General features: G+C 43.6%; 2 protein-coding genes across 2 annotated transcripts; one reads left to right on the top strand and one right to left on the bottom strand.

Moving 5' to 3' along the window:
- Nucleotides 1–304: 304 nt before the first annotated feature.
- On the bottom strand, nucleotides 305–7,367 carry si:dkeyp-121d2.7 (zinc finger protein 263). Its single transcript, XM_061726034.1, has 5 exons — nucleotides 7,191–7,367; nucleotides 6,439–6,775; nucleotides 4,909–5,222; nucleotides 1,825–1,936; nucleotides 305–1,700 (listed from the first exon to the last, which is right to left on the bottom strand). Exons 2-5 carry the CDS (start codon nucleotides 6,755–6,757, stop codon nucleotides 676–678), a joined length of 1,770 nt encoding a protein of 589 aa, XP_061582018.1. The 5' UTR covers nucleotides 6,758–6,775; nucleotides 7,191–7,367; the 3' UTR covers nucleotides 305–675.
- Nucleotides 7,368–13,097: 5,730 nt separating this feature from the next.
- mif (macrophage migration inhibitory factor) lies at nucleotides 13,098–14,663 on the top strand. The gene is made up of 3 exons (XM_061726289.1): nucleotides 13,098–13,293; nucleotides 14,051–14,223; nucleotides 14,387–14,663. The coding sequence occupies exons 1-3, from the start codon at nucleotides 13,186–13,188 to the stop codon at nucleotides 14,451–14,453; spliced, it is 348 nt and encodes a 115-aa protein (XP_061582273.1). The 5' UTR covers nucleotides 13,098–13,185; the 3' UTR covers nucleotides 14,454–14,663.
- The last annotated feature ends 1,262 nt before the right edge of the window (nucleotides 14,664–15,925 follow it).

Genomic DNA, 15,925 nt, shown 5'->3' with positions numbered 1-15,925 from the left:
TGTGCAGCTGGTCCAGCTCCCAGATACTGGCCCTTTGCTGTGCATTCCCCCATTCCTCTGTGGCAAGAGCTCCACAAACACTTTAATAAGTACAAGATTTAGTTATTATGCAACCAAATTCATACAAAGCACACAACACTTTTTTAAATCTCTGTAAGAGAGTCTTCGTGACTGGGAACAAACATTCATGATGGAAATGACCTTCAACAAATTTTGATTTGGGCATCTTATCAAGAGTAAAAAAAAAGGGGAAAAAAATTAATGATTGAACTGAAATGTTTATTTTTTTTAACAGTGACCAAAACACATACATACAAAATACAAACAAACATACAAAACTGTCAAATATAGTGTCAGAAGGAACACAAAGTCTTCAACATTAGTTCATTATTGCTATACTGATAAAAGTGCACAATGTCATAGTAATAAATAAGTCTAGGTTTTTCACATAGACAAAAAAATAAAAAAAATGAAAAAGACTGAGACTTTTCTTTTTCTTCCTATACAGAAACATTTACATTTAGTTTCTTTCCAAGTAAACTTTTCCCCACACGTGTGCTTCTTATTCTTAAGAGATAATCACTGACAAAAACACAGTGTATCAGTCACATTCATGAGCCACATTCTGCAATCCCCCAGCTGTCTCGAGTTCAAGCAGGTTTGAAGGAGGACCTTCTAAAAGCACTGGTGGTTCTTCAGCTGCTCCACGTCGCTGAAGCTCCTCCCGCAGTTGGAGCACAGGAGCGCCGCCTTCTCGCTGTTGTGCAGGAGCTGGTGTCTCTTCAAGTACTCCACGCGGCTGAAGCGCTTCCCACACGCCTCGCACCCGTACGGACGCTCCCCCGTGTGGATCCGCTGGTGCCGCTCCAGGTTGCCCAGGCGGCTGAAGCTGCGGCCGCACTGCGGGCAGCGGTGCGGCCTCTCGCCCGTGTGCACCAGGTGATGCCGCTCCAGCGAGCGCGAGTGCGTGAAGCGCTTCCCGCAGATCTCGCAGCAGTGCGGCCGCTCGGCGGCGCAGGCGCACTCGTGGTTCTTCAGGGCCCACGCGTGGCTGAACGTGTTGCCGCAATGAGCGCAGGGGAAAAGGCCGTCCTCCCCTCCACCGCTTTGTAAATGAACGCCGCCTAGCGGGCAGGGGTGCTCCTCCAGCTCGGACGCGGAAGCGAAGCCTCCCCCACATTGCGGGCAGAAGCTGAGCAGGTCCCCACCGGTCTCCTCTTCCCCCGCGCTCTCGCTGACGCTGCCCGGAGCAGACGGCTGGGACAGCGGCTCCGACTCCGCCTGCTCCGCCGCCTCCTCCGCAGGCCTCGCCGCCGCCGGGTCGCCGTCTCTCAGCTTCTTTGACCAGCCCACCCTCAGTTCCACCACCCCGACCCCTCCTGCCCATGCTCCATCCTTCACTCTTCCCGGCGCTACCTGCTCCTCTCTCTGCAGAGTGGGCGGCCGAGGCTCCACCTCTCCTTCCTGCTCCATCCCATCAAGACCGATGTACTTCGGGGGTGAGCTGGCCTCGCTCCCTCGCCTCTCCACGTCTTGCTGCGAAGCCTGTTCGCGGCCTCTCTCCGCTCTCAGTGCAGACTCCAGTCCTCGCAGCTCGTCCATGGTCATGCCTCCTCCCGACGGTGCGGTGGAGCTCACCTCCCAGCCCTCTTCTGCTTTCTGTCCGGCAGGAAGAGTCGGAGGATGATCTGACAGGTCTGCTGAGTGTTCACAGAGGGGAGAGAGTCTGTGTGATCAATCATTTCCACTTATTTTTAAAACCATTGGTCCCTCAACATTTCACTAACTTGCTGTTGCTAAGTCAGTGAGTCTTGGGCTCATTACCTTCACTCTGGGCTCTGGAGCCAAGGCGGAGGCTTTGGTTGGATGGTTCCATCTTCAAGGCCTCCTTAATCAGCCGCAGAGAGGCCGGCTGATAGCCCTCCGTTTGGATAAACTGCACACAGAAACACAGAGTCAGGGAGCATAAGAAATCAGTCCAGGATGAAGCTGATATTTGCAGCTAAGAGTGCTTGTAAATCATAAGCATACCCACATAAACCTACAGTGGGCATGCACATGTTTGGACACCCCTGTGTACTATAAGATAAGATAAGATAAGATAAGATAAGATAGTCCTTTATTACTCCCTCAATGGAGAAACTCACGTGTTAGCAGCAGTACACTTAACACACACACGCATGCGGGGAAGGGGGTAAAAAGGTAAAAAAGTAAAAGATATATATAATTTCAAAATATGGACAGTATATACACATTGCAGTGGAGATAAAAAGATAAAAATATAAGATAAAAAAATAGTGCAAAGGAAGAAAAACAGTGCAAAAAAGCAGGTAGAATGAGTGTGAGGTAGACAGGTATTGCATGGATATTGCACATATGATTATTGCACATATGGTTATTGCACATATGGTTATTGCACATGTTATTATTGTCCGTTAGCTACTGAGAGCAGGCCTGGTTGTATCTTTCACTTTAAACAGTAAAGTATTAGACAGTATTCAGACAGAGGTGGCAACAAAAGTCTTGATATTGGACTTTTTTCCCCCCAGGTCAAACCATAAGCTGCTCATTGTGTTTAATAGCAGCCTTTTTGTGCTCACTTCTTTTAGGTATTTATGAAAAATGAGGTGGAACAGAAAAGAGTTGCTCTTTTCGCTGCTGAGCATCATTATTTTTCAGTACCACCCTGCCGAAACCAAGCATGGTTGCTTTTTTCTAATGTAGCCCAAATTTTGGAAAAAGATTTTGACCTACACTGTATTTAAATAATTCAGGCCAGAAGTATTGTAACAGTGACAACTCTTTGTTGTTTTTTTTTTGTATTGCTTTACACAATTCAATTAAAATATATTCAATAAAATCTATAGTCCTTTTTAAAAAGGACTGTCATTGTATTCATGGGCTATAAATGTTGAAACAACATCTCAGTTAAGTGCCACAGTGGCAGCTGGACACACAAATGATGCATAAATACCACTACATAGTTAATCTATGTCAAAACACAGTTAAGAGTTAAGGCCTACGTGTGGAAAGAAAATATAAATGTGGACATGCCATGAACAGACTGCATGACATCATGCAGTCTGTTCATGCATCAATTTGCTTTCAGTTTGGTTTATCATGAATCTGCTGACACATAACATCAGCTGTTTTAGTTAATAAGTGACACAGCTACAGGGCCTAGTCTTACTGGGCTGTTACTGCCAGCCCTCGACCTCCTGACACCCACAGGTCTGTGATATTAAAAGGACTGTATTATCATTAGAGTGCGCATTAGACAGCAACAAACAATAGTCTACTTTTTTAGGCTATAATTTTGATCCCCCAAGAGGCAAAACACTACTGGACCTTACAGAAGGGCGAGGAAAAGAAAAGTCTGGAGTTGCTCTGGCTACCTTATCATCTGGTTGGTTGTGTCATCACAATCCAAAGTATCTGTTAATCTTCCTTCCATCCTCCTCCAAAGAGAGTTATGTGTTGTTTTGTTTTTTTATTTATTAAAAACAGGCCAATGATACATGCTTGTTGCTATTAAAACAAACAAGCCAAGAGCTACAGCGAAACTCTAAACTGGTTGCTGGCGCAGCCTGGGCTGTCAGCCACTGGAGAGAAAGTTCTGAAAGACGGGCGTAGCCGATTAAAACAACATCACAGACTTCACAAAATAATCAATTTTATATTAACAGTGTTAAAAAAAAGATGGGGTGCCATTAATAACAAAAAGAGCAGGCATTTTCACTGGTATAACTGCTTTATATTATCATCAGAAAAGTGGGCTATGCCCCCCAAAAAAGGGATTTTTAATTTATTTTTTTTAACTACCATTTAATTTAAATAGGTAGTTAACATGTGAGTTTCCCCATTGAGGGAGTAATAAAAGATGATCTTATCTTATCTTAGTGAGAATCAATTTACCAGTTGCCAATAATACACCCCCTTAAATTTTTCATTAGATATCTGTTTAAATACAGATGGAAATCTATCAACTTTAATCCTTGAGTATTGCACAAGTAGAGGAAAAACTGATAAATAGAAGAAATAAAGTCCTCCACAAGGTGCTGCACCATAAAATTCAGGTTTAAAAGTTGTGAAATCAACATCTCATTCTCCACACTGATGAAGGCAAAGTCTGAACTTTATGACCACAGTGGGTGTGAAAAGACGCCCTCTCCAGGACAGCAGTGGATTAATAGTTTTTAGGCTCCTGTTACCCAGGAGACATTTCATTGATAAATTCAGTTAAATGCTGAATACAAAATGCCACTGTGGCTTATTTAATGTTTTATTCTTTTTAGAAAAATTGTATGTTAGATGAAACTAATCCTACTATTACTAATAATGTGATAATGTGTCATTATTAACTAAATCATTTTCTAAAATCAGAACAGCTTTATTCAGAGCAAACGTTTTCACGTCATTGTACTGATTTATATGTTTACAATAAGCCTAAAAATAAATCTATGAAACTACGTGACAGATTAAAACTTCTTGAAAGCCACTTGGTGAACAAACTTTGAAAGACATACAAGGAGGCTAATCTGCATGTTCTGAATATTCAGATGGGGAGAGAAGTGAAGGGTGGATCCGTGTCCTGCCACTTGGTTACGTACTGAAAAAAAGTGAAAAGCTTTTCACCTCCACCACAAGTATTTTTTACGTAAAAGCTTGCTGTACTTGAGATGTGAAGACCTCCACTCAATGGGCTCCTCTGAAAACTTAATATCAAATCAGTAGGTTTCTCTTCATCCACTAGATGTTTGACGTGATTAGGTGCCTGAAAGATGCGGGCTAATCTCTCAGGGTGACTCTGTTTGTGTCTACATTTCTACGTGAGGCTGCTGAGCAGCAGAGAGATGCTGTGCCACTTTCTCCTCCTACTCCTCCTCTGAGAAAGACCGTCTCCCTCACCTCCTCTTTGATGTTGGCCGTCTCCTCCCCCTCGCCGCTGAGGCCGCCCTCCCCTTCCTCATCCTCCACCATCCCTCCCTCATCTTCTTCATCCCGGGGGAGCGGGATGAGGTAGTTGGCCTCGTTACCCCCTCTTCCTCCACCTCCTGCTACCATGCCCAGAGCTCCGCCACTTCCTCCTCCTCCTCCTCCTCCTCCTCCTCCTCCTCCCCCACTGCCACTGCCGCCACCACCTCCTCCTCCACTTTCCTCCCACACTCCTCCAGGCCAGCTTTTGCCACAGGCTGCTGTTGGGCCCTTTTTTGACTTGCCTCCTGTAGAGAAGGGAGGGCGATGAAGGGAGGGAGGGTGGGTGGGAGGTGGAGAGACAGAGGGCAAAGTAGATGAAATATGAGGGGGAGACAGATAAGTGGGAGGAGATGATTGGAAGGCAAGGAGAGAAAGATGAAGGACAGAAGATGGTTGAGAGGTGGGAGGTGCGGAGAAGGAAATTGATGGAGATGGAAAGCCAGATGGGAACAGGAGTAGCAGGGAGGTTGTAGAGAAGGAGACGAGGAAGCAAACAGGGGAGGAGGAGGAGTGAGAATGATGAACGATGGAGGAGAGGGGGTGTGGGACACACGAGGGAGTGGGTGGGAGAGAAAATGTGTGACAGAAAAGAAGAGGAGAGGAAGAAGTGAGTTTGTTGAGAGAAATGTTGAAGGAGAGTGACATAAGGGGGTAGGACGAAGAGGTGGAAAGAGGGAAGGGAGAGACAGAGAGGGGAGAAGTGTAGAGGGAGTGTGTAATTATGGAAGGTGGCGGCGGTGGAGAAAAGCGGGAGAGGAAAGGAGGTGGGGGAGTGCATGTGTATGTGTGTGTGTGTGTGTGTGTGTGTGTGTGTGTGTGTGCATCCAACGTGATGAAGGAGAGAACAGTGTAGGAGGAGGTGGGGGCAGGGAGAGAGAGAGAGAGGAAGGAGGAGAGAAGGCGAACAAGAGTGCGGAGCAGGAAGGGGAGGAGGGAGAGTTGGAGAGAGATCGAAGGAGGTGGGGGGAGGGAAAGGAGCAAGGCAGGAAGGGAGGGAGGGAGGGAGGGAGGGAGGGAGGGAGGGAGAAAAAGCACAGAGGAGTGGGAGGGACAGAATGCAGTGTAGAAAGGAGAGAGAGAGGGGGAGGTGAAGGACAGAGGGAGCCATCATGAGGAGGAGGGAGGCGGAGGAGGAAGAGAAGAAGGGAGGGAGGGAGAGAGAGAGAGAGAGATCAGCTCTTGCCAGATGGTTCCAACAAAACATGTGTGTCTTCAACATAAGCCATGTCTGCACTGAAAAACACCCATTTCTCTGATGAAATACTAATATAAATATATGTATATGAATACAATCAAACGGTTGGGTTATGAAAACTGCAGGATTATAGACCGACGCAGAGCCTACGGCGTAGGGTACGCGGCGACGCGCACCGTACGGTGCGCGTCGCCGCGTACCCTACGCCGAGGTCTCTGCGTCGATGTAACGCAGGACCATAAATCAGCCTGATTCCCTCCACTCACGGGCCGTGTCAACTTTGCGCTTGCCGCGTCCCCCGGGTTCCTCCTCCGCCAGCCCGGCGCTGCGGCGGCTGGCCGCCCAGCCCAGCCCGTACTTGCGCTCCGTCCTCAGCTTGCTCTCCGTGAGCTTGAGCCGCAGCCGCAGAGCCTCGTTCTCCTTCCTGTTGAGCGTCAGCTCCACCAGGTAGTCGTTCACCGTCTCCTGGAAGAGTTTGGACACCTCGCACACGGAGGCGCGGACCAGGCTGTCCATGACGGCCGTTAGATGCGTCTCGAAGCTGCTCACCGAGTCCTCCATCATCTTCAGCAGAGGCTCGGACATCTGAGGGTCTGCCGAGCACTGTGTCAACCATAAGATACCAGAACTTAAATAAAATAAAATATCAAAATATATATAAAAAATAAAATAAAATCTAAAATAATAAAATATTAATAAATATATAATAAATATTTTATTAGAATAAATAAAAACATACGCCTGTCCGCAAAATTGTGCGTCTTTCATCAATCAATAACCTTAATGGCAAGACTTGGCATTTATAATCACTCCACTTTTCTCGCGCATTTAAAAGGCTTGAACCATAATGGTGTAGTTTTTAAACATATCAGAGCAGCAGTGTCATCCAGGTGAGTTTGTAGTTAAACTTGTGGCGTTAACAGACCTGCTGTAAAGGTTTGAGAATAAGAGGAGGAGCAGCCTGTCTGTGACATTACAAACTGCTAGCAGCCCTGCTAATTCAGCGCTATATACGCACCTTTTCTCTGATGAAATCTAGATGAGTAACTTTTCAGTCGTAAAACGAAGACGCGCAGGATAATTTGGCGGATCGCAGGGGAGCTTGGCTGGTCGTGAGCGCAGGGGAAAGGCGACAAAAGGCAGCGCTGTCCAACTTCTGCTGCCTCCTGCTGCCACTGTTTTCCTCTCCGCCAGCTCCAGCGCTGCTTATGATGCTGGACGCCACTGCGCATGCCCAGTACCGTAATTACCCTACTATGAACGACTGTAGAAAACACACAGGCTCAACCGTGATTTGACAGCACGCAGAAATTCAATTCAATCTTTATTTCAGACTCAAATAGGTCCATATAAATACAATAAAAGAGACAACAACAACAACAGTAGACAAAACAACAAAGGACAGAATAAGAACATACCTAAAAAATATACAAACACCCTCTCCAATGCCTCCAAAAACTAGAAAAGAACCTAGTACTGCTCTTTTTGGGCATGGTTAAAGCCATAATAATTTCATTTTTTGAGTCATTCAGCCTTGCCATAAAATTATACATGAGATTCCTAAGGACAGCGTCTAAGGTAGAAACACCACTGTGCACAAACAACTGACTGGCACTCGTCCACCTAGGGAGCTTCAAAATAATTCTAAGTGCATCATTGTATGCCACCCGTAGCTTATTAAACTTAGCCTTACTGTAGCTGCACTACAGGTGGGCAGTGTACAGTGAAGTACAACAGGCTTTAAACAAAGCAATTTTAACATTATCAGTACACATAAAAAATGTACGTGCCAACATATTTGCTTGTGCGTACAGTTTACAGTAAATTGAATTGAAATTTCATCTTACTTACTTTGTTGCAATGTTATTAGGCATAAGTAAATAAGCAACAGCACTCAATTTACTTTTACCACCCTGTTTTCTGTCTGTATATGCCTGCAATGGCTGAAATGTGTGCACAGATAGACATTGGAGACAGATCCATGCAATCCCAGTATTCCAAGTGTCCTTTGTTGGCTCTACATTGTTCAAATATTTCACTTGCCAGAATGATCTTCCACCTCCCCTTTATGATTGAAGGAAAAAAATGTTACAATTCTCCATTCTTTTGCCGCTCCTGGTCAACAGTCTCCAATAGCGTAATTATGTATATTTTTTACTTTTCACTTTTTTATCCCTCCCCTGCATGTGTGTGTTAAGTGTACTGCTGCTGAACAAAGAAGAATAGAATAGAATAGAATAGAATAGAATAAACTTTATTGATCCCCCAGAGGAGAAATTCACTTGTGCAGCAGCAAACACACGCTCAACAGTTTTTACAAAATATACACGAAAGTAGGAAAAGGTATAAAAAAAGTATATCCTAAAAAAAATAACCAATAAATAGCTAAATAATTAAAAAGAGCAATATAAAAAATGAGCAATGTACAAAAGAAATACTAAACCCGAAAAACGAATAATATATACATGTGCAAAGTGAGTTTCCCCATTGAGGGAGAAATAAAGGATTATCTTATCTTATCTTATCTTATCTTATAGCAAAGATCAGCAAAGATAAATGGTTCAACACCTAAATATAAGTAGTAGATAATCGCAAGGGGTTAAAAAGAAATACACAATGTACTGGACTAGAGCTCCTATTGCGACCTCTGGTCATATTGTGTATTTCTAAAACCGAGAGAGAAAGAAAACCTAAACAGGACATAAAATAGATTGAAAGTAAATTAAATACAACACCACAATAATAACAATAAATAGTGTAATAGATGATTTCAAAATCAGTATATTAATACCCAAAATCAAATGCAAAAGAATCTGTGTAGAGTAAAAGAGTCACAAAAAGACACACCATGAACAAAAAGGGATCCCAAAAGAAAATGATAAATTAAGAAAAAAAGGAAAAGAAAAGAAAATGAGAAGCCACAAAATTTCTACAGAGATGTTGCACAACAAAAACTGGACCACCAGGAGCAAAAAACAACAAACAACCACAAGGAAACAGGCATGGGTAAAGCCTGAAGTCAAAAAACCCTCTTTCAGTCCTGCTCAGGTGGTCTTGTTACTTCATTTCCAGTCCACAGTCAATGAAAGAATGGTTTTCAGGGGTGCTGTTTAACTCAGTGCAATAAGTCCTACATGCAGAAGTTGCAGTCCTCCGTTGTGTGTATTCTCCCACTCCACTTCGTGGCCCCTTCTCCCATACACTGTCAGTTAAAACCATTAGAGCCACAAAAATAAAATTAAAGTAAAAAGAGAACATATTTCAAACAGGTCTCAGAGTTCATCTCTCTGAACAACCTCTTGCTTCAAAAGGTCACCCCACTGAAACAACTCTGCTATCTCTGACAGAGACTTGAGAGCAGCTAAAGCTGCAGGTCAATCCTCAGTCCTCCTCATACTTGAAATAATGCATTCCTTTGACAGTTAATCACCTGCAATCAGTCCTCACCGATATGGGCACAACAGGGAAAGCACTATCTTGGAATGAATCATATTGCTATATATTTACAGTGTCAATGCATTGGTATACATATGTTTCTCATGGCTTGGTGCAGGGGCCCCTTCTGTTCACAACTTCATTGCGCAAGGTCATCCTCTTGCACAGTTTCTCACATCACAACTATGCCGATGATACCCAGCTTTTCCTGTTATTCTCGCCAAATGACTCAACACGGATGTCCAACTACTTCTCGCTAAATAACCAGTCATGCCGATTCACATTGTACTTATTTAAAAAGTCCGACCCTGCTCGACTAATTATGCAACCCAATTTCTGGTACAGGTCATGGTTATCTCCCTCATCTACTGCAGTGCCCTCCTGGTTGATATTCCAGTTTGTGTTGCAAAACTTCTACAGACAGTCCACAAAGGGTGGTATGTCTTATTTTCAACTAACCTCATAGGCCTCGGGTCAATCTATTGCTCATTAACCGGCACTGGTTACCAGTTGGAACCAAACTTACCGTATTTTCGCGACCATATGGCGCACTGTGTGGAAAGGCGCACCCTCAGTTTTGTGTGTCATTTTTGGTTTTAAAACACACATATGGCGCACCGACCCAAAAGGCGCCGTCTACGGAGACGGAGCTGCACACACGCACGCTGCAGAACACACACGCGCTAAAAATACAGCGGAAGCAAAACTTAGTTTGATATTTTATTTCACTTTTCACATCAATCAAACCCTTCAAAGGTTCATATTCTGTTTCTGCATTAAAGAATTTAAAAAAACCACCGGGTTGCTGCACATAAACCTGTCTCAGCCACTGATCATCTCCTCATCCATCCAGCCCTTTTCATTTCACTCTGGCTGGAAAAGTCTCTTTAGGGAACGCTTTTCTTTTAAAAATCCCGACCGCGGCGGTCCCGGGTCCCGGGTCCCGCTCCCCGTCTGCTCCCTCGCGCTGGACCGGGTCCCGGGTCCGGGTCCCGGTCCGCCCCCCCCCCCCCCCCGCGCTGGTTCCGCGGCGGTCCCGGGTCCCGGGACCGCCGCGCTGGACCCGCTCGCACACACGCGCTGTCGGGGAGCCGGTACCGGGTTGTATGCGACAGGAGCTCCGTTAATTCAGCTGCCAGTCCGAATTTCCAGACCTGTCTCAGCTTCTTGATCATCATCCCTTCATCCAGCCCCCTCTTTTCATTCACCCTTATAATGACTCCGGCTGGAAACGTCTTATGCAAAGTTTTTATTTTAAAAATCCCCATACAGTTTCTGTCCATCAGCTGCGCCAGGCAAGCGCCACATAAACCAGTAAGTGTGTGTCGCGCTGCGAAAAACACCCGCGCATGTCGGGATCCGGTACCGGGTTTATAACCGACAGATTTGGCTGCAAATTTCGGAGGGTGAAGCTGATCTGACCTGAGACAGACCCCAGAAATCTCTGCTCGTAAAACGGCCGGGAACCAGGTCATCGGACCCGCTTTGGGAACCAGGAAGTCGGCTGCAGCAGCGCGCATCACCGCGCTGCTGCAGCCGCGGCTTTAACCGGGGAAAGTGACCGCTTCCGACCGGCCGGGACCGGAGGAGCCCACATGGACTTGTAGTAGGGACTCCCGGGGTAAGAGCACCGGCACTTCAGCCGGATCTGCCCCGGGATGCGGCGATCGGACCCGCAAACCCACGGCAGGTGCATCCTCGGTTCTGACATGCAAAACACACGCGCTGCAGAACACGCACACACAAGTGTGCTTATTTAAATAGAGCGGAGCAAAACTTAGTTTGGTTGTATTTTACACATCAAGCAAATCCTTAAAAGTTTTCATCATCTGTTTCCGCATTAAACAGCTCAGTGGATGGTCTCATTCACGTCGCAACTCACGGGGGCTTCACCCGCCCCCTTCTCTTTTTACAGTTCTCATGGTGGCCGGCCTTACATTACCGTAATTCAGGTAATAGACACGGCGCACCGTTTCTTAAGGCGCCCGGCACATTTAAAAAAAAAAAAAAAAAAAAAGTTGCGCCTTATGGTCGCGAAAATACGGTAAATCAATTCTGCAGTCCCGCAGAGTGATATCTGGGTCGGTTCCCAACAACTTCAACTCAATCATACACTCTAGGTCACTCAATGTGCTCCTTACAGGAAAACCATTTGGCAGTGGTATCCCCATACACAAGGACCTCTCACTCCAGACAGTTCTCACAGACTGCTCCTCTCCATCTTTAAGAAGCTCTTGAAGACATATCTTTTGATCTTCTCTTACTGCCAGAACTAACAAAATCTAACCCAATTCTCCTTTATACTTCTTTGTTTAAGGTGATTCACTAGCCGTGCTCTTTGACTGTTTTTGGGTCCACTTTTAATTACCTTTTTCCTTTAGAGATTGCGCTTTTGGCATATTATAAGTCTTCCTCTACTTTTTGGCTAGACTGCATCCCTCCTTTTGTTTGTCACTCTGGATAAAAGCATCTGCTAAATACAATCTAACGTAATTAAATGAAGAAATGCAAACTCAACCATTATGAGACATAGCAACAGAAGTAAGGCATATACAAATGGAAATTAGATGCAATATTCATTGTAAATGGCAAGAATTACACCAAATACAACAATACGTACAAAGTGACCACAAATAAACATAGAAGGTCTAAAAAAATGAAAGAAAAGAATAAAACATAAAAATAAGTCCCAATAAACAAGAAGGTTCAGAATAACCAAACTGAAGACTCGGTACAGCTTCAGGACAACAAAGGAAAAATAAGAAAAAGAAAAAAAGAGGGCAGATTTTTCCAGATATAGCCCATGTAGAATTGTAGCTATCTGTATTAATCAGACTATGTATTCCTAGATAACAGAAAATATCTAAAATGATTTGAAAAAGAAATACAAGTGTATACATATGAAATTACCACAAAGTCAGAAGGCTTAAAGAAACATTGCTGAGTTAAAACAACCCTATGTTTATTTTTAAATGGTAAGAAGAATATCTCATATAATATATCCCATATAATATATTATATGTAAAAAAAACAATAACAAAAAACAAAAAAAATCAAGTAATATAACCACAATAATTACACAAAGTCTCTACAGAATTTAAATCCATCCATCCATCCATCCATCCATCCATCCATCCATCCATCCATCCATCCATCCATCCATAATTTAAAAAAATAGAAAGATAGTCCAGCAAATGAAGCACATTGTAGATGGGACCAATATGAAGTAACAAATGACCACAATGTACAAAACACATGTCAAGGCAACCAAATCATGAAAAGGACTGCATATACTGAATTTAGAAGAAAAAATGCAAAGAAGTGACAATTAATCATAGAAAGATGCAAACAATATAGAACATTTGCAAGGTAGAAAAAAGTCATGATATTGCTTGTGGGCATGTTGTGCGTTGAAAGAAAAAGAAAATAGGTTTACTACAATGTAACTTTCTAGTCGCACGGGGACGCTGTTGTCAACTTGCGACTTTGTGTTTGTGTAGAAAAGAAGAAAGGATTGTTTCCTGTCTTCGTGTGTGCAGCAGTCTAGAGTTGGAAGAAAAGCATCATCGTCTCTCATCATGCCGATGTTCACGGTGAATACCAACGTCGCAAAAGGCGACGTGCCTGCAGCTCTGCTGTCCGAGGCCACGGAGGAATTGGCTAAAGCGATGGGCAAACCTGCACAGGTAGGCCCGACCGGGTTTATTCACACTAACCCATCACAATTCAAGAGCCTTCCTAATCACATGCGCCGACTGTATGAAATGATATCGGCTTCTGCCAGCCTGTGTATGAAGCATGGTTTTAGTGACATTAAATCGCAAAGTCTTCTACAATATGCTGCTACAGTAGGAAGTCTAATGGCGCATTATGTAAAAATTTTAACTCAGTCTGTGTGCTGTTAACCTGTAAACAGCAAGTTTTTGTAAAATATTATAGATACATGTAAATGATTAAATACGAGGTCAGTAACATTTAATTTGTACAAAAGGGGGGGGAGCCGTCAACTATCTTCACATTGCTTCATTGTGGCACATAATCTCCCTTTTTTTTCTTTTTTTTTGTAATCAAGAAATTATTGAATGGTTTTTGCTGCAAAGCCCAAAAGATCAAATGACCTTGAATGTATTCTGGTGAGTCACAATAGGCCCATGAACACCAGAAGGAGAAACAAGTAAACCAAAATGAAATGCAAGTGACAAATAATGAAGGGTCAATGAAGGTATCAAGCAGTGATGTATAGTAAATCACTAAAAATTTACTTTTGTTTTGTTTTGCTTTCTTTAGTGCCAGGTTGCACTAGCAAAATGTGTATCTTAATTCAAAATAAGTAAGGCTTTCACCACAATTTGTTGCAGTTTTTTCATTGTTTACCCTGACACTCGTCCATACAGATCCTCTCGGTTTTGGCTGACTCCCCTTTTGTATGTCTTATGTCTACAGTACATTGCTGTGCACGTCAACCCTGACCAAATGATGATGTTTGGAGGAAAGGGAGACCCCTGTGCAGTCTGCTCCCTCCACAGCATCGGCAAGATCAGCGGTGCTCACAATAAGCAGTACTCTAAACTCCTGTGTGGACTGCTCAACAAACACTTGGGCATTTCTCCTGACAGGTATCAACTACACACATCAGCCAGGACATTTACTCTTTATAAAGTGATCACAATTGTAACACAATGTCAGAAATCCACAGCCTCAGATGCTGCAGTGTGTTGCATAACGGTTGATTCCTAATTTCAGCCTTCGTTAACCTATTTCTATTTGTGCCTATTTTAGGATTTATGTTAACTTTGTGGACATGGATGCAGCCAATGTGGCCTGGAACAACACTACATTTGGTTGAGATGGAGGTCAACATTTGGAAATACAGGATCATTCCACTGTTTCTTCTTCAAGTGCAAGCATAGTCAAAACTGAAATGAAAAGCAAAGACACTTTGTAATGCATTGGTCAAAATACTGTATGCCTTTCCTAAAATGAATTAACTGGACCCTTTAGCGTTGCACTAATCCCTTCCCATAGAAATGCAATAAAGCAAATGCTGTTGATTGTAGCTGAGTCTCTGTTGTCCTTTGTTGTCCATACTTGAAAGAGACAAAACATTTTCTGCGCGGATTATTTGCCATGTGGTTAAACCATGAAAGCCTGGGCCCCTGGGTGGCACAGTGGTTAAAGCAAGCAGCCCATGTACTGATGCTACAGCGATCACAGGTTTGAGTCCTGGCCTGTGGCCCTTTGCTGCATATTATCCCCAATCGCTCTCTCTACAACCTTTGTGTCTACCCTCTGAATAAAGGCCACTAGAACCCCCAAAAAATCTTTAAAAAAAAACATGGACGCCAATAGCAATGATCAAGCTCGCAAATCTGTATTAATAACCATCACCTGGTTATGGTCTGAACAAATGAGCCTAAAGCAGTGTAGAAATGAGACACCAACTACAAGAGCTTCGCATAAAATGTCTTATGTTAAAGAAGTAGTAGTTTCAAAATAAAAGTGTTGAAATTGTGTAATTACTTTTTATTCAACTCAAAGGAATAGTATGTTGCACCAGCTGGCAGGCAAAGAAGATAATTAAGTTGCCATTGGATCTGGACTTAAATAGTTTTTTTGTTTGTCTTCTAAGCCTCTGTGACAAAGCAGCAATGATAATATGTGTCCACCAGGTGGTGGGCTGCAGCCTCTCTTTTGAGGTTGAGGTTAATAAAACTTTGTTTTTCACAGTCTGGGTAAAACAGATCTGGAAAGACATGTTTGAATGATTCCATGTATATAACAATCAGCTCCTGTCAAATAAAAAAGTAAAAGCCTTAAATGTGTCACAGCCCGGCTCATAGGCAGCGACAAGGAGGGAGACGAGACGAGGATGACGGTATAACAAAAGGAAATGTATTTACAAAAGATAATGAACTAAGATAAGTCAGTAATCAGTAGTGTGAGCATGTATGAATGTGTGGAAAGAACAAACAAAATACAAACAGCAGCGGCCGTGCCCGACCAGACCAGAGAGAAAGCAAAGACAAGCAGTGAAGCGTTTTAAAGAGAGACCCACACCGGGCCCAGGTGTGGGTCATCAGCTAATCAGGCGACCTCTCCACCCTGCTTCCTGCAAAGGAAAAACAGCAGCAGAAAAGGCAGGGACAACTAGTGGATGGAGGGGTCGTCACAAATGTCATATCTTTTCCAAACTTAATAGATTGTTGTGGTTCTTGAAATTCATCTGAGGAGTTTAAAAGTTAATTAAAATGTATTTCTTAGCAATAAATCATATCTCATTGGCATTGGAGAAAAGATTCTGTATAAATTGTAAATATG

This window comes from Cololabis saira, chromosome 7 (assembly GCF_033807715.1).
Source record: "Cololabis saira isolate AMF1-May2022 chromosome 7, fColSai1.1, whole genome shotgun sequence".
Taxonomy (NCBI): domain Eukaryota; kingdom Metazoa; phylum Chordata; class Actinopteri; order Beloniformes; family Belonidae; genus Cololabis; species Cololabis saira.
Note: the sequence above shows the minus strand (reverse complement) of the source record. Positions and strands in the feature narration are given on the sequence as shown.

What these genes read in the sequence shown, in the direction of transcription:
- si:dkeyp-121d2.7 (XM_061726034.1), bottom strand. Translation starts at nt 6,757, where the DNA reads ATGTCCGAGCCTCTGCTGAAGATGATGGAGGACTCGGTGAGCAGCTTC. An exon ending in CGGCCAACATCAAAGAGGAG is followed by an intron (nt 1,937 to 4,908) that starts GTGAGGGAGACG and finishes TTCTGTGTGCAG; the next exon opens with TTTATCCAAACGGAGGGCTA. An exon ending in CTCCAGAGCCCAGAGTGAAG is followed by an intron (nt 1,701 to 1,824) that starts GTAATGAGCCCA and finishes GTGAACACTCAG; the next exon opens with CAGACCTGTCAGATCATCCT.
- mif (XM_061726289.1), top strand. Translation starts at nt 13,186, where the DNA reads ATGCCGATGTTCACGGTGAATACCAACGTCGCAAAAGGCGACGTGCCT. An exon ending in CGATGGGCAAACCTGCACAG is followed by an intron (nt 13,294 to 14,050) that starts GTAGGCCCGACC and finishes TTATGTCTACAG; the next exon opens with TACATTGCTGTGCACGTCAA. An exon ending in TTGGGCATTTCTCCTGACAG is followed by an intron (nt 14,224 to 14,386) that starts GTATCAACTACA and finishes TGCCTATTTTAG; the next exon opens with GATTTATGTTAACTTTGTGG.